Here is a 20143-nt window from a genome sequence, read left to right on the forward strand (position 1 = left end):
AGTCCTTAGCCATCTTCAAGAACAGATGCCAACACATCTCTTCCATCTTTATTTGACCCTCTAACTCTAGCACTCTATTTTCTAATTCTATTCTTTTAAAAAAAACTTGAATAGAGTGCAAGTCTAAAAGGGGCATTTACTAACTGCTTGTTTTCTTTAAAAAAAAAAAAAACTAGCTTCTCTAATCTTTTTGTATTCTATCGGTTTTCTTTTTATTTATTATACAGTTAACAAAAGCAAAAAAGGCATCTAACACTAGCTTGCTCCATTCTTTTTGTATTTTATGTGTTTTCTTTTTATTTATTATATAAATGTATTATATTATATAATAAAAAAAAATAAAAAAAAACACCTTGCTACGTGTACTGCATTAAGCTAATGGAGACTTATTATAGCACTTGCATATCTTTGCTCTCTTGTTGATTTTGATTGCTTCCATTGATCTCATTTGTAAGACGCTTTGGATAAAAGTGTCTGCTAAATGACTAAATGTAAATGTAATAAATGTATTGAATTAAGTACTGTCTGGGACACAGCTTGTGAATCATTTAGAACTAAATTAAACATTTCAGCTTTATTGCAAGTTTAAGGAAGAAACCCTTCTAAAAATCTGTTGGAATGTTCTCAAATAAAAACACCACATGGTGATCAAAAATATATTCACAAGGTTTATTCATTTTATATTACTGACAAAACATAATCCCATACAAAAACATGATCCCAACATAATATACCAGTGTGTCAAAAATATATCACCTAGCCTTAGACTTCTTGTCAACTGCATAGATGTGATCATTTATGTTGAGTCTTATGTTACCTCTCTTAATGGTTTCAGAATAAAGCCAGAAGATGCTATGGATTTTGGCGTTTCGCTTCTCTTTTATGGCCTGTACTATGGTGTACTCGGTCGGGATTTTGCAGAGATGTGTGCAGATTTTATGGCATCTACAGTTGGGGTAAGAGCTTAAATCGGTGGATAAACATTACATTGCTTTTACCTATGTATTGTATACCTTTTTCCTATAACATATGTTATGAACAGATATTTACTTGATTACAATAAGTTTAGCCTGATTGCTGTCATACCAGTTGCAAAAGCCTTTTTGTTTGTTTGAACAAGCTATGATGTGCCAAACTGTGTAGCAAAAGCTCTAGCATGAAAGCGTCCTCAAATTATTGTCTATTTTCACTCTGATTTTATTTACCAGGGTTCATGGAAAGCTAATAATATAAACAAATTGTAAAACTGGTTTCTAAGGCTGAATTTATAGCTTCTAAAAGAAATGGAAATTAACATTAAAATACCGCTCTGTACTTGTTTTATAGAAATCATCAATACATTTTATTATTGCATCTGTTATAAATTGCTTTGTCAGGACAACCTGATGTACAGATCTGTTGTTTCAGTATTACAGTGCATCTGGAATGCCCACTAAGCACCTGTCAGACAGCATCTGTGCCGTCTGTGGTCAGCCAATTCTTGTGGATGTGAGTGAAGAAGGAATCATAGAGAACACATACAGACTGTCCTGCAATCATGTGTATCCTTTACTGTGTTTACATTTGTGTTCATTTGTCCTGTCTGCAAGCTCCAGGGTTTGTACAGAGTTTGGAAAATGCTTGATTTAACTTATGTTTTCAAGGTTTAAAATGTAATTGAATTTTGAATATTGTCCTTGAAAATGCTTGACATTGAAAGTAACAACAGGTGCACTGGAGATGGTGGACCTGCCAAATATGGTGTTCTCTGTCAAATGCCAGTCGAGCTACATGGTCCTGGCTGTGAGTACTGGTCCCATTAGAGGACGTCGGACCCTCATGCCACCCTCATGGACTGCACACCAGAAGCCTGATCCAAATATTCTACACAATTATTAGTGAATGAGACCCATTGATATTTGCACTAATAATCAGCTCTCACCAGTTATATATTGCATATTATGCATCTGATTATTCTTTGAACACTGAGCTTTCAGCAACTGCATCTTGTCCTTTTTTTTTGACTATTGGTTTTTATGTTGTCTTAGTTTCAGAAATGTCTATAAAGTGTTGCCATGGCAAACAAACAATTTGCAGAACAGTTTTTTTTTTAACCAGAAAAGGTTATGCTTTATAATTAATAAGCTGTGGCTGAGTATCAAGCTTTTAAACCTCTGAACAACAGACCTTTATGTAAAGTGTATGCAACTATTGTTGTATTCTTTTTCATCCATCTCCTCATTATGTAAGCATATATAAGACAATGAGTCGCCAAATTTGGATTGATTATATGTATTCTATTTATATGCTTCTTGTTATGGTTTTATTCATTAAGATTCAAGTTTACACTGATATTAGTAAAATTACATGTAAAAGTTTGACAACATTTCTAACTTTTTTAAACCACATACAATAGAGTTGTCATCATCTGGCACGTACACTAGATGCACACATTTGTTTCCTTAACCTATTTTTTCTCAGATTCCATGAGTTTTGCATACGTGGCTGGTGCATTGTGGGTAAGAAGCAGACATGTCCATACTGCAAAGAAAAGGTTGACCTTAAAAGGATGTTCAGTAACCCGTATCCTTTTTGACTTCCAAAACACTCAAATCAGTTAAATTCAACTTTAGCATATACATGTGTAACTCGTCTCACACATTATAAATGCTTTTTACAAGATTTGTATTCTATATAGAGTCTGTGCATTTAAAAACCCTTTAAGTCCTGTAATGCTTTAAGCAGAAAAAAAAAACATTGGCTAAATTTAAGGGTTTTTTTACCGTTCAAGCTTAGTATTGTGTATGTTATGTCATGCTTTTTCTAGCTGTGTCAGAGGAGCCAACAGTAGTAATGGTTTGGGATTCCCACTCTTTTCATAAGCTGGACCTGCCAGTAACAACTCCTTGGATTTATTCAAACATAAATTAAACATTGAAGAACAGTAAAAATTATAATGAATATGTTATATGGTGCATATATTTAGCAAAATACCCCTCTCTACAGTTTATTTTTCTATCTGACTAAAGAGTTTATGGTCACCGAATATGTTTTTTTCTGAGGTAAATGTGACGTTACATGACATTGTTTACAAGCCATTATTGACGTCTTTGCGTGGCTGAAACACTGAAGGACCCTTTTCACAAGACTGTGATGTTTAACAGTCATCAGCATCGTAAATCCTTTAAAAAAAAAAAAATACAAATATGAAAAACTTTAATGTATGTACATTTATAACACTATTCTTTGTATTATATCACCTTTGCATCAAATTACAAAAAAAACAGTTAACGCTAATGCAAGGGTATTTCTAATGCAGCGTCTATGGGAGGGACGGTAAATTTGACATCGTTCTCTCTTCTGACTGCAGTTATCAGTCTCTCTCAATTTTATCCCTTTTATTGAAAGTCACGAAAACACTATCGTGGAGTTTTTCTTTTGCTATTGGAGCAAATGGGAATGCAAAAAAATATATTTGTGGTACTCTCCCATTCACTGCTCTTCAAGTTAACCCAACTATGACGACTTCCGCTGCTGAGAAACCCAGAAATGTGAAAAGGGTCCATTGAGCGATTACATGAGACAGGATACGGATTGTAAAGTTTTACTCTTTCTTTTAACTTACCTTCGGATGTTTAGTCATGTTTATTTTGTGCTGAAACTGGTATTAATGTGGAGGAGATGATCAGTTCACTTGTGCCTCGCGCTGCCGCGTCTTGTACTGAGGCTGTCTGTCACTTCACATTAAACAGCGCCAAAACGGCATTTGTTTAAAATACTAAAATACAATGGGCAGAATTTGAAATCTGAGACTTTTTCATATTAAAAGTACCAAAGCACAATGCTTATTGTGATTTATTGGATGGGAAGTGTCCTTCAATGTTCCGTCCATTAACTGAAAACAGGCTATAGACTAATCGATTCTTGGGATTTAAGAATCGATATCGTTCTGTAAAAATGAGAATCGATTAATATCGAGATATCGATAATTTTTTTTTACCCAGCCCTGATAGATAGATAGATGGATAGATGAGAAATTTTAAAGGGATAGTTCACCCAAAAAATAAAATGTATGTCATTATTTACTCACCCTCATGTCGGTCCAAACTAGTAAGACCTTTGCTCATCTTCAGAACACAAATTTAAATATTTTTGATGAAATCTGAGAGCTTTCTGACCCTTGCAACTGAAACATTTTATGGCCCAGAAAGGTAGTAAGGACATTGTTAAAATAGTATGTGTGTTTGACATCAGTGGTTCAACCGTAATGTTATGAAGCTATGAGAGTACTTTTTGTGAGCAAAGAAAACAAAAGTCCGCACTTTTGTGACATAATGCTGCTTTGACTGCCGGGTAGAAGTCGACTGCGTAGCTCGCAGGCTTGCGGGCTCAGAATAAGTGCACATCGAGGGCGCAGAGTGGCCGCAAAGGAGGCGCTTGTTAGCACCCATCTGAAAGCTAAAATAATTAATGGGACACCCTATGGTCTCGTGGACTTAACGGACATGCGCACACAGCGGCCAAAATTCCTCAAGACTGAAAGTGCACATGAAGTGTGCCATTTGGAACAGGGCCAATTTCTTCTCTTCAGTGTCAGTCTCCACCGCCATTCAGTGCTGCTGACACAGGAGCCGGCGTTCTGATGTAGGAAGTCCCTCTCCCTTAGTTCATCGTCTTTATATTCTGGTTCAAATAAGTAAGGCTGGGCAAAAATTTGCAAGTCATCCTCTCTGTCGAAATATTCAGACATGTTTACAAAGACTTTTTGTACAGCATGCATCTTCTACTGTAAACAAAGCGCATTGCATCCAGGTTCTACATCAGAACGCCGGCTCCTGCATCAGCTACACCACACGCATGCATCGTAGCACTCTCATGAATGGCAGCAGAGAATGACACTGAAGAAAAGTCGTTTTTATTTTCTTTGTGCGCAAAAAGTATTCTTGTAGCTTCATAACGTTACGGTTGAACCACTGATGTCACATGGACTATTTTAACAATGCCCTTACTACCTTTTTGGGCCATAAAACCGTAAATAAGTTGTGTTGCTGTCTATGCAGGGTCAGAAAGCTCTCGGATTTCATAAAAAATATATTAATTTGTGTTCCGAAGATGAACAAAAGTTTTACAGGTTTGGAACAACGTGAGGATGAGTAATTAATGACAGAATTTTCATTTTTGGGTGAACTATCCCTTTAAGTAGGGTGGCCATATGTGCCATTTATACGGGACACGTTCTGGCCAAGATTTTTATATTGCCTAAAACATCAAAAGCAGTTTCAACAATAACATTCAAGTATTGTACATAATCGACCAATTGTGGCGTGTGAGAAGGAGAGATCTACAGAGAACAATCAAAGCAATGCAAAAATGTGCACGTTAGGTGTGTTTGTTCGTTCGTTTGTTCGACTTGAAGCAGCACTGCACACCGATCATTGTTTGACACCAAAGTACCGTGAAAGCGATTCAAATGTGTAAGGAGCCGTCTGCTCTGCTTTCTATAGCTCTCGTGAATGTCATACAACGATCGATCTGCACAGTGCAAACAGCCAAAACCTGGATATTTTAGGCAATATAGAAATCCTGGCAAGCACGTGTCCCGTAAAAATAGACCGTATGGTCAACCTACCTTTAAGCTTAGTACATTGCATGACACTCTGTCCAGATAATTGTCTAGGATAATACCTTTTCACACGTATGCTCCAGTTTCTGTGAGAATGTCACTGATACCATACGTAAGGCATTTGTTATAAGACTGTGCAGGAAGCTCACAGGAAGCTGAGTCTTCGGGCATAGAGGCGTCTAGTAGACGGGGCTCTAGCCTGTGATATAGTATTCAGGACACTCTCGGGAAGATGTGCTGATTCCCGTCGAGAGCCCAGAGGTGCAGAGCCCACAGCTCGGTCTAGGAGTGCCAAATCATCCTGTTCGCCTGAGAGAGAAGGTCCTGCCTCAGGGGAATGGGCCATGGAGCTGCTATCAGCTGCTGAGACAGCTCCGAAAACCAAAGCTGGTTCCTCCAGAGCGGGGCCACTAGAAGGACCCTGTGTCTATGTTCCCTGATTTGCCTCATTACCTGAGGGATCAGAACGATCGGGGGAAAAACATACACAAGAGGAGGTTGGGCCAATCGTGGGCCAACGCGTCCTCGCTCTTCAAAAAATTAATTGGGCAGTGAGAGTTGTCTTTTGAGGCAAAGAGATTGACCTCTGCCTTGCCAAAGATCTCCCAGATTTTCTGAACCTTTTGTGGGTGGAGCATCCACTCCTCTGAGGGGACGTCTCAGAGATAGCATGTCTTCTACTTGGCTCAATACGCCGGACACATGTGCTGCCCTCAATGAATGCAGGTTCAGCATCCACTCCTCTGAGGGGACATTGCGGGGGTCTTCGAGCGAACTGAAGTGAAGTAACCTAGTTTTATAATCCCCAAAACCCAATCTGACACTCCGGGGATGGCTGCCAGTCCTCGGTCCATGTGGCGATGGGGTTGGATTGGTTCAGGTGGTGGGTCACCGTGAGGGGACTTGAGGACCTGTGAGGAAAACGGGAGGGCGCAAGGGGCGGAGTCACTCTCTGAAAAGAAAGCGATCCGAGCGCGCAGAGAGGTGAGACATATGTTCACGCAATATGAACATTCCATCTCGGTCATAGCGGCTTCTGCGTGGGGCTTTCTCCCAGTCACCTCGAAGAAAACGATGAACTCGTGGGGCTGAGCGATCGGGCTTGAGTGATTTTCACGCAGGCACAGCCCCGTGTTTCACTCTCCATGCAGCGCTTTGATCTGCCAGTGTGTTTACACTGAGGATTAGCACCTCTCGTTTGTCGAGCGGCTTAATCCTTCAAAGCAGATCGGAGCAGAATGCTGTCACCTGTGATTTACAATATCGCTGGCAGCATTCATTTATGTGTGCCGCTCGGGCCACGCCCACGCTGAGGCTGCACTCACTAAGACAGAAAGCTCTCATTACGAGAGTTTGTGTCTCACTCTGCTTTGCTCGCGGTTCACCTTCAATGAAGACGGCCCCGCCCCTCTCCTCGTCTGCTACGAGCGGATCTGAGAGAATGCGCGCAGCACCTTTGATCTGCCAGGTGTGTTTACACGAAAGGATCTTCTGTGCCCTTCTAACGAGTGGTTTGATCCTTTTAGGCAGATTTAAAGCGAATGTTGTCACTAGTGATATTCTCACTGACAGCTTCAGAGTTGGACGCGTCTGGGCCACGCCCATGCTGAGGCCACGCCCAGGGGGGGCGGACTGCTCTTGCTGCGAGAGCATTGAGTCCAGCAAAGCATTACAGCCTCTCTTATGCCTCCAAGCACCCCGTTCAATTCCGGGTGCCGATGGCAGTGTGTTTGTTGTAATTGCGGTTGTGAGCACTGGGCCTGTCCAAATAGTGCCCACACAACCAGCCGCTGTTATAGCGAGAAAATATTTTTTTAAAAACCCAACCAATCATTTTCAAAAAGAGTAAATTGCCTCTTCCACTTATCATGAGTGTCGGGTCCCCACAAGGCGGCCTACCACTCGAACCAATCCAACCCCTTGTCACGTGGGCCGAGGTCTGGCAGGCCATCCCCGGAGTGTCAGACTGGGTTTTGGTGATAATATAACGAGTTTATACACTTCAGTTCGCTCGAAGACCCCCGCGATTCAGCAGTGTGGTTCCCACCTTAGTGCAGAGCAAGGATCACGGATCACGTCTTGCGATCCGAGGTGATGAATTTACTGGCAAAAGGAGCCTTAGAAATGGTTCCACCAGCTCAGAGCAAGTCAGGCTTCTACAGCCATTACTTCTTCGTCCCCAAAAAAAGATGGCGGCCTACGGCCCATCCTCGATTTTGGCCATTCAGAATGACTACTCTGAAACAGATCCTCTCGCAAATACGCCCAGGGGACTGGTTATTTTCTCTGGATCTGAAAGACGCTTACTTTCACATCCCGGTAGCCCCCCATCACAGACTATTCTTGAGATTCGCCTTCAAGGAAGTGGCATATCAATACACGGTCCTGCCCTTCGGACTGTCCCTGGCTCCTCGCACTTTACGAAATGCATGGACGCGGCTCTCTCCCCTTTGAGACAGATGGGAGTCCGCATTCTGAATTACCTCGATGACTGGCTCATCTTAGCCCAGTCAGAGGCTGAGCTAATATCCCACAGGTCCCCCCTCCTCAGCCACTTAGAGTGCCTGGGACTCAGGGTCAATTTTGCAAAGAGCTCACTGTCTCCCAGCCAACGAACTTCATTCCTGGGAGCTGTTTTCGACTCCACATGAGTCCACATGAAGGCAGTAGTTACACCAGAATGTGCATTGGGCATACAACAGCTCATAGCTTCTTTCAAAATCGGAGCCTCTCGCCCCCTCAACACGTTTCAAAAGATGCTATGCCTCATGGCCCCTCCATCGCTGGTACTACAGCTGGGCCTGCTCCGCATGAGACCCCTTCAGTACTGGCTGAAACCACAAATTCTGCCCCATGCAAGGCATCACGGACGCATGCGTGTCAGTGAGCCAGGCCTGAGCTCTGGCCCCTTGGAAAGACCCACGGTGGTTCAAGCAGGGCGTGACTATGAGCATGATTCACAGAAGGAAGGTTGTCTCAACAGATGCATCCAACACAGGTTGGGGAGCTCTGTGCGAGGGCAGACCAACCGGCTCCTGGTCGGATGCAGAAAGTCGGCTACACATCAACTGCCTCGAGATGATGGCAGTATGTCTAGCCCTTCAGACATTCTTACCGGATCTGAAGAGACACTACGTGCGAGTCCGCCAGACAGCATGACAGTGGTATCTTATATAAATCGCCAATGCGAGCTCACCTCGAAATGCCTTTTCGAGATGGTAAAACGCCTCTTGGAGTGGGCACATCCCAACCTGCATTCATTGAGGGCAGCACATGTGTCCGGCGTATTGAGCCAAGTAGAAGACATGCTATCTCGGAGCAACGTCCCCTCAGAGGAGTGGATGCTCCAGCCACAAACAGTTCAGAGAATCTGGGAGAACTTTGGCAGGGCAGAGGTCGACCTCTTTGCCTCAAAAGACAACTCTCACTGCCCAGCTTATTTTTCGAAGAGCGAGGATGTGTTGGCCCACGATTGGCCCAACCTCCTCCTGTATGCTTTTCCCCTGATCGTTCTGATCCCTCTGGTAATCAGGCGAGTCAGGGAACACAGACACAGGGTCCTTCTGATGGCCCCGCTCTGGAGGAACCAGCTTTGGGTTTCAGAGCTGTCTCAGCTGCTGATAGCAGCCCCGTGGCCCATTCCCCTGAGGCAGGACCTTCTCTCTCAGGCAAACAGGTCGATTTGGCACCCCCAGTCCGAGCTGTGGGCTCTGCACCTCTGGGCTCTCAACGGGAGTCAGTAGATCTCCCTGAGAGCGTCCTGAATAGTATTTCAGAGGCCAGAGCCCCGTCTACGAGATGCCTCTATGCATTTAAATGGTCTGTCTTTTCTGCCTGGTGCACAACCCATGGCGAAGACCCAGCTTCATGTGACATATCGGTGATATTGTCCTATCTACAAGAGCTGTTGGGCAGGGGCCGCTCCCCTGCCATGCTCCAAGTCTATGTGGCAGCTACAGCAGCTTCCCATGCTCCTATAGCCGGACAGTCTGTGGGCCGGAACAACTTAGTTGTTCGTTTCCTGAGGGGATCCAGGAGGCTCAATCTGCCCCGGTCCCCCACAGTCCCTGCGTGGGACCTGCCCACGGTCCTGATAGCCCTTAAGGGCTCCCTCTTTGAGCCACTACAGTCTGATCAGCATCCTTCCGTCTCGAGAGACAATGGAGTATCTGCGCCCGGGTCAGTCTGTTGTGGAATTGCAGTGCCTGCTGTGGCTAAACAGTCCAATACACGAGCGGCAGATTCTGTTACAGTTACTACTGGTGAAGCCTGAGACCGCTTCTGTGGGCACTGACTCTGCTCTCTGCCGTCTGCGCTGCCTTTTCTCCTCCCACTGGTCCCTCTCTCTTTCCCTCGCTCAGCTTTGTGCTGAGCCGCCAGCCGACATACGGTCTACGGTAGCAGCTTCCAAGTCTGCAGGATTCAGGCTTCCGGCTTTCAGGTCACGCTTGCAGAAGTCTTTGTAACGGAGCACTGGTCTGCCTGTTGGTCTGGTGCCGGAGGCGAGCTCGCCGTACATAATGTCCTTAGGAATCCAGCCATCCTGCATTCGGAAGACATGGCCGAGCCAGCATAGGTCCTTTGTGAAAGGAGTGCGTGCATGCTGAATGTTTTTGCCTGGGCCAGCACTTCAGTGTTTGGGACACGGTCCTGCCAGGTGATTCCCAGGATCCTTCTCAGGCAGCGCAGATGGAAAGAGTTAAGTCTGCGTTCTTGCCAGGTGTACATAGTCCACGTCTCACTGCCATAGAGAAGAGTGCTGAGGACATTGGCCTGGTACACTTTCATCTTGGTGTTGGTGGTGAGCATGCTATTGTTCCACACTCTCTTGGTCAGGCGGGCCATCGCTATTGATGCCTTGCCGATTCTGGTGTTCAGCTCGTTGTCCAAAGAGAGGTTGCTGGAGATGGTGGAGCCAAGATATGTAAAGTCCTCCACTACCTCGAGGGTGTGATCACCGATGGAGATGCAGGGAGTGCTGCTGACATCCTGGCCCATGACGTTTGTTTTCTTTAGGCTGATGGTCAGCCCAAACTCATCAGAAGTGCGAGCGAAGCTGCTGATGAGACGCTGTAGTGCTTCCTCGGTATGGGCAGTCAGGGCGGCGTCATCAGCAAACAGCATCTCCCTAATCAGGACCCTGCGCACCTTGGTCTTTGCGCGCAGACGTGCAAGGTTGAAAAGGTTGCCATCGCTCCTAGTGCGAATGAAGACACCATCTTCTGACTGACTGAAGGCGTGGCGCAGCAGCAGGGAGAAGATGATGCCCAAGAGTGTCGGGGCGAGGATACAACCTTGCTTCACGCAGCTTCGGATCAGGAAAGGTTCTGAAGATAAGTCATCGTACTGGACGGTACCTTTCATTTCATCGTGAAAGGACGTGACCATCTTCAGAAGCTTGGCGGGACATCCGATCCTGTGCAGTAGGGTGAAGAGGCCTTTCCTGCTGACCAAGTCGAAGGCCTTGGTCAGGTCGATAAAGGCGATGTAGAGTGGCTGTCTCTGCTCCCGGCACTTCTCCTGTAGCTGTCTCAGTGAGAAAATCATGTCGATCGTTGATCTCTGGGATCTGAAGCCGTACTGCGCCTCTGGGTAAACGCGTTCAGCCAGCACTTGGAGTCTGTTCAGCACCACGTGGGCGAAGACCTTCCCCACCATGCTCAGCAAGGAGATGCCACGGTAGTTGTTACAGTCACTGCGGTCTCCTTTGTTCTTGTAGAGTGTGATGATGTTGGTGTCTCGCATGTCCTGAGGAACTGTTCCCTCCTCCAACACTGAAGTAAGAGTTCATGAAGGTGGTCGAGGAGGACACTCTTCTTGCCAGCCTTGATGACCTCTGGGGGAATGCCATCACTGCCTGGGACTTTGCCACATGCTAAAGAGTCAATGGCCTTGCTGAGCTCGTCTACAGTGGGCAGAGCATCAAGTTCCTCCGTCTCGGGCAAGGGGGGATGCTCTCCACTGCAGTGTCAGTGACGACGTTCTCCCTCGAGTATAGCTGCTGGTAGTGCTCCGCCCATCTCTCCATCTGCTTACCGCGGTTCGTGATGATGTCGCCTGTAGCGGACTTCAGGGGAGCAATCTTGATGGTGCTTGGGCCAAATGCTTTCTTCATGCCCTCATACATGGCGCGGATGTTCCCACAGTCTGCGGAGTGCTGAATGCTCTGACAGAGTTTCAGCCAATAATCATTGGCGCATTTCCTGGCAATCCGCTGGGCGTCGTTTCTGGCCTTCCGGAGTGCAGCTAATGCCTTCTCTGAAGGCTCGCGCTTGTAGTCGAGCAGAGCTGTATGTTTGGTTGTGATGGCTGGCTCAAGTTCGGTTATTCCTGCTTCAAACCAGTCTGGGTTTTTCTTCTCCCTCTTGCCAAAGGTTGCCATGGCCGAGTTGCAGATGGTGTCACGGGTGTGGCTCCATCTCTCTTCAGCGCTGTTGTCTGGGCAGTTCTTGAGGGCCACTTCAATAGCACTGGCAAAGCGTGTGTAAACTTCTGGGACTGATGTCAGGGCTGTGTTAATATGCGGCCGTCCTTTCTGCTTGGAGTTGTGGATCCGCTTGGGGTGAAGGCGTACCTTGCTCCCAACCAGTGAGTGGTCAGTGTCACAGTCGGCGCTGTGGTAGCTGCGGGTCGTAAGAACGCAGTTCAGCAGGGGTCTTCTGGTAATGAAAAGATCCAACTGGTGCCAGTGAGTTGAGAAGAACGTGTTTGAGATGCACAGGTCATGGTATGAACAAAGTTCTAACAGTCTCTGTCCATTTTCGTTAAGCTTGTCAATGCTAAAATGGCCAATACAACGGGGCCAGGAGTTGTGGTCAGCTCCGATCCGGGCGTTGAAGTCCCCAAGTAGGAACAGGTGTTCTGTGGTAGGGATCTCTTTGATGGTGGTCTCAAGCTCTACATAAAATTCGTCCTTTGACTCAGCTGAGGAGCAGAGTGTAGGAGCATAGATGCTCAGGATGTTGACTGGACCTGAGGAGGTAGAGAGGCGGAGAGAGAGGATTCTGGGCGTACCTCCAGAAGGTGGCTCAATTGAGGACAGCATGGAGTTCCTCACTGTAAATCCAACGCTGTGTATTCGAGGCTCCTCAGGCTCCTTTCCCTGCCGTTGGAAGGGAATCTGGTCTCCTGTAGAGCAGCAATGTCGATGTCCAGTCGTTTCAGCTCACGGTTGATGATGGCTGTCTTCCTGGCGTCGTCAACTTGTTGTAGATCATCAGAGTGGCCAGGGCACATGGTTCTGACATTTCAGCTTGCCAGCGGCAGGGCTGGCTGTTTGTTTTTTTTCCTTCTTATTTTGCCTTGTGCAGGGTTTTGCAGTCTGTTTTTCGGTCGTTTCCCTAAGCTCCAAGCACCCGTTGAAACAGACAGACTGTGGTGGGTCAGCACCTTACTGACTGGCTGCCCAGCTTAAGGTGGGCGTTAGCTAACCAGTGGGACACGATGATCCCTCCCACCATCGGAGACAACCCGTAGTGCCCGAGCTTACGCCAATCCGCTCTGGGCTTATAACTCGTAACTGCCGTCTCCCGTGTTGTGTTGTCGCTGGAACAGCGATACTGGAGTGACCTCTCCAAGGCGCAAGCCTGGGCGGAGTGTATGGAGATCTTGGGATGCCCAGTCGTCGAGATGCCCCTCTCGGCCTCACCAATGTAGTCCAAAGGAATGCAGAGCAGTACATTTGGCACCAGCTTGGCTGCAGGAGCTGCCAGAACAGTGCGTGAATACAGGCATCTGTCCGCCTTCGGGGCTCCACTCCTGATTTGGGGGTTTACTCCCCCACACTCGGCCGTTGGATCAGTCCAGGATCTCCTCCGCCCTTTAGCCGTTGGCTGCCAGAAGCAGCTCATCCACCTAGTGGTGCAGTGTGAACACCACCCCCTCACGTGGTTTAGCCCGCCAGCTGAGGCGGTTTGCCGGGATGTGGCACGTGGAGCCAGCACGTGAGAGATTTAGGAGATGGGTACGTTCCTAAAGTGCTCTACACCCCGTTTAGAGCTCAGGTTATTACTCTCTCTGCGCTTCCTCCTTTTGAGGAGGACCAGGGGCTTAACCTTCTCTGCCATGTTAGGGCGCTGAGAATATATATCGAGCATTCCGCCCCGTTCAGGCAGTCAGAACAACTCTTTGTATGCTTTGGTGGCCGCACTAGAGGGTCCCCGGTCACAAAGCAGAGAATTTCTCGATGGTTAGTTGACGCTATTGCGCTAGCATACTCCTCCCTGGGCCTTCAGAGCCCCATAGGAGTTAGAGCCCATTCCATTCGGGGCGTGGCCTCGTCTTGGGCATGATCTAGTGGTGTGTCCATAACAGACATTTGTGTGGTGGCCGGCTGGACCTCGCAGTCCACCTTCGCCAGGTTCTATAACTTGGATGTTCTGGCCTTGCAGGCTCAGATTCTATCTGCTTAAAGGGGCACACGCCTGCCTAAGTTGGGTCTAATTCTTCAGGCATTGCTTGTCTTCAGGTACGCTCTTGGCCCTTTTAGAAGTGATGAGGCTGTACAAAACTGTTTGAATGATAATCCAAGGCTTGGCTGACCTCTGAGTTCAGCCCTCTTGCCTCCTGCAGGGCTCACTCTGTGTATAATTGGTCCCTCTGAGCCTTAATTGCTCAAGGCCAGTTCATGTCAGTTGTTCCTCTTTCATTGCACGGCGGGATTGTATTGGTTCCCCATAGCGTCTAGCGACGCAGTACGAGTGAAGTATCGAAAGGGAATGTACTCTGTTACTTACGTAACCTCGGTTCCCTGAGATACGGGAATGAGTACTGCGTTTCTTGCCATGCCATGACGCTGCTCGACTACGTGTCATCGCTTCAGTCGAATTTAACTGAGATCCTATGGCAAAATGCCCGCTTATATAGCCAGATGGCCCCGCCCATTCTGGCGAGCTTCGTTGCCATAGGCTCGTGCAGCTCCGCTGCCGAGCCATTGGTTCGTTTTTAATTTACTGCACGAACCAATGGCCGTGCAGTTACACTGCGTGATTGTAAAGGCTTCAGTCCTCGGAGAAAAAGGAGTTTTCCCCATAGCGTCTAGCGATGCAGTACTCGTTCCCGTATCTCAGGGAACCGAGGGTTACGTAAGTAACCGAGTATGTTTTTCCCATAGCGTCTAGCGATGCAGTACGAATGAAGTATCAAAAGTGAAACAATCTTGTTTCACTTTTCTCCCCAATACTGTTAAAAGGGGTTAAGTTAATCCTGCACAGTTTAAAAAAAATTTACCCACGGTTAAAAGTGAGGTTTACGGTGTCAAATTTTGTGGGGGAAAAAAATAATTCTGTTTAAGAATTTTCAAATTAGGTAAAAGTGGTGACACTCACTGGTTTGGATCACTTTTGGACATTTTCTATGGGGTTCTATGTGCTGACATACTTAATTGATAAAAGGAAAAATAATATTAATACAAACACTAACAAATACAAAACATGACTACTAAAGTGTTATAACCTGCATGTTTTCTTTCTCACATTGTGAAACAATCTTAGTTCGTTTTTTTTTCTTTTTCTTTTTTATAAATATAATTTAACACCTTAACTCCGTCCTTAGATGGGAGAGACCCCATGTGATGTACGGACAGCTACTGGACTGGCTGCGCTACCTTGTGGCCTGGCAGCCTATTATCATTGGACTGGTACAAGGCATCAATTACATTCTGGGTTTGGAGTAATAGCACCAGCATAGAGGACGGGCATGCTTGACTCAATCTGTGGCAATTACATCTTTGGTTTCACTGTCACAGGGCCACTTTTTCAATGACTGATGCTAATGTGTTTTGTTGTGGTAATATGTCTTCAAAGGAAATTCTATGAGCAGTCTGATGTTGGATGTTTTCGTTGACATTTTTCTTGTCAGACATTTGTTTATGGACTATTTGAAGTTTGGACCTTGAGTTATAAACCAGTAGCGTAATGTATAAATGTTGCATATTGAATGTCCTGTATGGTCTTTGAAATTTGTGTGCACGATTTCCCAAATGCACATTTGGTTTTATAAAAATAAAAGAAATGGCATAAATGTGTTCTCCATGTGCAGCTACTGTGCACATGCAAACTTTTATTAGTGTGAGCTAAGTAATGAAAGAAAAAAAATCATTTTAAACTTTTCATTTCATACACACATTTAGAAAATTGTTGAATATTATGCCACTCTTGTGAATGGAGTTGAGCACTTAAAATTATGAATCATGAAATTATCCACAATGATTAGCATTATAGACAAACAGTATAATGACAGACACTGCCAGACTTGTTAGGTGGTCAAATGGTCCTTCGCCCCGTTTAAGTAAATCTGATAACACCGTACTATATAACCACTGCTGCACACACAGATATGCTGTTGGTGGTGTTGTATGCAGAAAAGCACCGTAATGTCAACTCCTCCTGTTGTCTGAATTGCATAAATGTATTTATGCCTGAAACAAATGAACTATTTTGCCAGTGGGAATGAACGAGAATAATTTACTTCTGCAGATATACAATTTTATCAAACAAAATATTTCTTGCTGAAGCTGCTTTTTGTAATGTCTGTTTGATGCTTTACACAACAATGACTTTAAATGATCTTTTGGGAGTAATTTCTTTAATTTGCAGTTAATTTGATTAATTAATCTCCACGTCATGTAATTAGATAAAAAAATTTAATTGCTTACCTGCCCTATTATATATATATATATATATATATATACGATGAAATTAAAGAAATAAATGTTTAGCTTAATGAATAAATTTATCAATAAAGAAATGGATACAAATCCCTTTATTTTTATTTTTTTTCCAAGAGGGTGACTATTCTCTGAATGAAAGGTTTACAAAAATGTACGTAAAGCTGGAAAATGAAATCTTGCTTAGAGCTCCTCTCGCATCTCTTTCGCTCTCTCACAGTAGAGCTAAATGGCAGTAATGGTGGGCTATCTGACGCACACACACATGTACACACACACCTCCACACTCGACTCACTGATAAAATGGTGCATAGGCCTCTGGAAAGAACATAGTGGGCGGTTTCACGGACAGGGTTTAAATTAAGTCAAGAGTAGGCTTAATCTAGAATAGTTCATCTTTAGTTAATCTAAAATGACTTTCTGAAACAGATTAAGCACAAATTACGAACTCCTGTAGCACGAAGCCGGTTCAGTTTTTACCCAGGTAAGTTCACATTTAGTTTGAGCGTAAACTGAGTTTTCAGGCTTAAGAAGATGGGTTGGTTTTGAGTGGGTTTTGTCACCATGGTAATTTACGCTACAAGCTACCCTGCTCCGGAGCAGGTTTTATTCTGGGTTAGAGATCGCAAACCCAAACTGGACAAATCAGCTGTGAGCAAAATAACATATCTGATGCAATGAAGCCACTCCCCCATATCTCTCGCTCCAAATTAAATGAGAAAATGATCGATATTACAGAAATAAAACAACGCAAATATTGAAACTTATAGCTTATAACTTATTGAAAAACTTATAGCAAAATTTGGTAGTTCTGTATGTTGTTTCATGGTTGGCATCATCTCTTCTCAGGTGTTCTGGATCCAGACTGAAGCTTGAGAAAATCCTAGTTTACCACGGGATGTCAATCCCGTTGCAAAAACAGAGAAACAAATAGGGTGACTGGTTATGTTCGGCTGTGATTGGTTCATGCCATAAATCTCTTGTGTTTCTGCGCATTCCGCGTTCGCGAATCAGACTGAATGAACAATATAATGGTGTTAATGGAGACTAATTAAAAAAAGTAAGTAAACAACTCTCACACTTCGATATAACCACGTTGTTACGTGAAAATAAGACTTAAAATGGGCTGAAAACTTGATCTGTGGGAGTTTTTTGTGAGTGATCAGCTTGGTTAAATCTGAAGTAAATCTCCATGTCTGTGAGCTTTATATATTATATATACCGAGCTTTGATGACTGATGATCCAAAAAATTAAAACAGTTAAAAGTTAATTATTAAAAAGAATAGCTGAACATAAGTTCACAAATAAAATATATTATTAAGTTATTATTTAGGAATAAATGTAAAATGCTTAAAAACACTAACTTGATGAGATTCATACATGGCTTTAATAAATAGAATATTCATTACATTGTTAATGTAAAAATATAAAATAGAATTGTTTTTTTCCCCTTTTTTCTGATAGTGTAATGTTTATTAAACCAAGAAAATGTGACTCTGACATGAATTTAAATTTGATTAAAAAAAAATTGCCTCCTCATTTCAGAACACCACCGCACACCACTGAGATATATATATATATATATATATATATATATAATTTAAATACGAAGCTTGAAATTAATTTCCACTTCATATAATTATATGAATATATTATATGAATTATAAACAATTACAATTACTATAATATAAATAGGCTAAAATATATTAGTAGCTGCAAAAGTCGGGCAATTTTGTCTCTAAAATTCTTTGACTGTAAACTGCTTTACTTTGGAGCGAGAGATATGCTCAAAACCAACCCATCTTCTTGAGCCTGAAAACTCAGAGTTTGCTCAAACTAAATGTGAACTTACCTGGGTAAAAACTGAAACCGGCTTCGTGCTACAGGCCACAGGAGTTCGTAATCTGTACTTAATCTGTTTTAGAAAGTCATTTTTTAAACAAAGATTAACTAATCTAGATTAAGCCTACTCTTGACTTAATTTAAACCCTGTCCGGGAAACCGCCCCACTATGTTCTTTCCAGAGGCCTATGGACCATCTTATCAGTCAGTCGAGCATGGAGGTGTGTGTGTGTGCATGCGTGCAAGATCCAACCCATCTTCTTGAGCCTGAAAACTCAGAGTTATATATATATATATATATATATATATATGGCTCTTCCAAGCTTTATAATGGCAGTGAATGGGTGTTAAGATTTGGAAACCCAATAAAGTGCATCCATTCATCATAAAAGTTCTCCACACGGCTCCGGGGGGTTAATAAAGGCCTTCTGAAGCAAATCGATGCATTTGTATATATATATATAAAATAATAATACACACACACACGCACACACATATAGATAAGCTTTAATATATTCAACTTTTAAAATGACTAAACTTACAGTATATGTTTTCCTTTTGAGCTCTGTGTGAAACTATATATAAATAAATTCAGTTAATTCCTTTGCAGTCATATATTTTCTTTCTGCTGCCAAACTTTTGCTGCAGCAGAAGTGTTTATTCCTGCCTTGTAAATGCATTTAAATTTATTACATTTTTAATAACGACATCTCAGCATAAAAGTGAATTGCACTGACTCTCGCGATAAGTGAACCCAAATGACGCTTTGCTGATGCTCTCCACACTCCATATGATTGGCTGTTTGTTGCGTGTGTCACACTTTCAAGTGCACACGCTCCAGAGTTAATCACAAACTCTGAGTTGACAGAACGTTTATATCGAGCTTTGTGAGACCAGTGAACCTGATGTAAACTGGGGGTGTATTCCAGAAAGCGGGTTTTGTTGGAAACTCAGAGTTTGTTAACCCCAGAAAAGGGAAATTCAGGGTTTTCGGTTCCAGTAAAAGACAAAACTAAACCTCTTGTGAACCTAAGCTGGGGTGTATTCCAGAAAGGAGGTTCAACAAACTCTGAGTTAAAACTTGAACTCTGAGTTGACTTACCTTGAGATTGGAAACTATGAGTTTTCGGTTTCAGAACAGCTGAACAGAGTTAGTTCAGTCCACTCAGAGTAAGTTGACTCTGAGTTTAGCGTGTGCACCACGACTATGAAAAGCCATGATTAATGGAGCTCCGAAATTACGATTCATCATGGCAACAGCTCCCGCCAAAAAGACTTCTGCATACTACGGAATACGTAACTTTAATTCAAAATCAATGTTATCAGGTGAAAACTGACAGAAAGGTAATTTATTGAACTAATATACATTTTCATGGTATCCCACAGGCAAAAAAATAAAATAAAAAAATGTGGCAGCAGAAAAAAAAAACCATAAAAACATGGCGTTGTATTAAGCAGTATATAAGGAAATTCTAATTATTAGGTTACTTAAAGGTCGCATCCAGATGTTATCAAGTGAACGCCATTTCAAAATGGTACCATTCAAATAAATATGCATGTGGATATGTCAAAATAAATAAATTAAATTAAATTAAATCCTCTCCTGATGTAACTGTAACTCCCCGCGAATTAATGCAGCCTCCTCATCTACAGGTTCCCTTATATAAAGACATGCCATTTTTGTCACATTTACAGTGTCTGCATGATGAAAATGAAAAATCAATGTTATCAGGTGAAAACTGACAGAAAGGTAATTTATTGAACTAATATACATTTTCATGGTATCCCACAGGCAAAAAAATAAAATAAAAAAATGTGGCAGCAGAAAAAAAAAACATAAAAACATAATTCAATCAGGTAAAGCTTCAAGCGTGAAATGGGTGTAGGCTAACGTTACATGACTTTACAACTTGTTTCCATTTTCATTAAGATTATTTTTCTTACCTTACATTACAATGTATTTCAATGTTGAATTAATGGCAATTAATTTTACTTATTTACCCCAGGAAACAAGACTAAATATCGTATATAT

At 43.4% G+C, this 20143-nt stretch overlaps 1 protein-coding gene across 1 annotated transcript in view; it reads left to right on the top strand.

Moving 5' to 3' along the window:
- Positions 1-16095, top strand: part of rnf121 (ring finger protein 121) — a 52176-nt gene extending 36081 nt beyond the window's left edge. The window contains exons 5-8 of the mRNA XM_016543790.1: positions 836-956; positions 1408-1541; positions 2461-2562; positions 15155-16095. Of these exons, the coding sequence (XP_016399276.1) occupies positions 836-956; positions 1408-1541; positions 2461-2562; positions 15155-15275 (478 nt within the window). The 3' untranslated portion in view covers positions 15276-16095. The remainder of the gene's footprint in view (positions 1-835; positions 957-1407; positions 1542-2460; positions 2563-15154) is intronic.
- The last annotated feature ends 4048 nt before the right edge of the window (positions 16096-20143 follow it).

The sequence above is a fragment of the Sinocyclocheilus rhinocerous genome, unplaced genomic scaffold (genome assembly GCF_001515625.1).
Source record: "Sinocyclocheilus rhinocerous isolate Xijiao unplaced genomic scaffold, SAMN03320098_v1.1 scaffold1872, whole genome shotgun sequence".
Lineage (NCBI taxonomy): Eukaryota > Metazoa > Chordata > Actinopteri > Cypriniformes > Cyprinidae > Sinocyclocheilus > Sinocyclocheilus rhinocerous.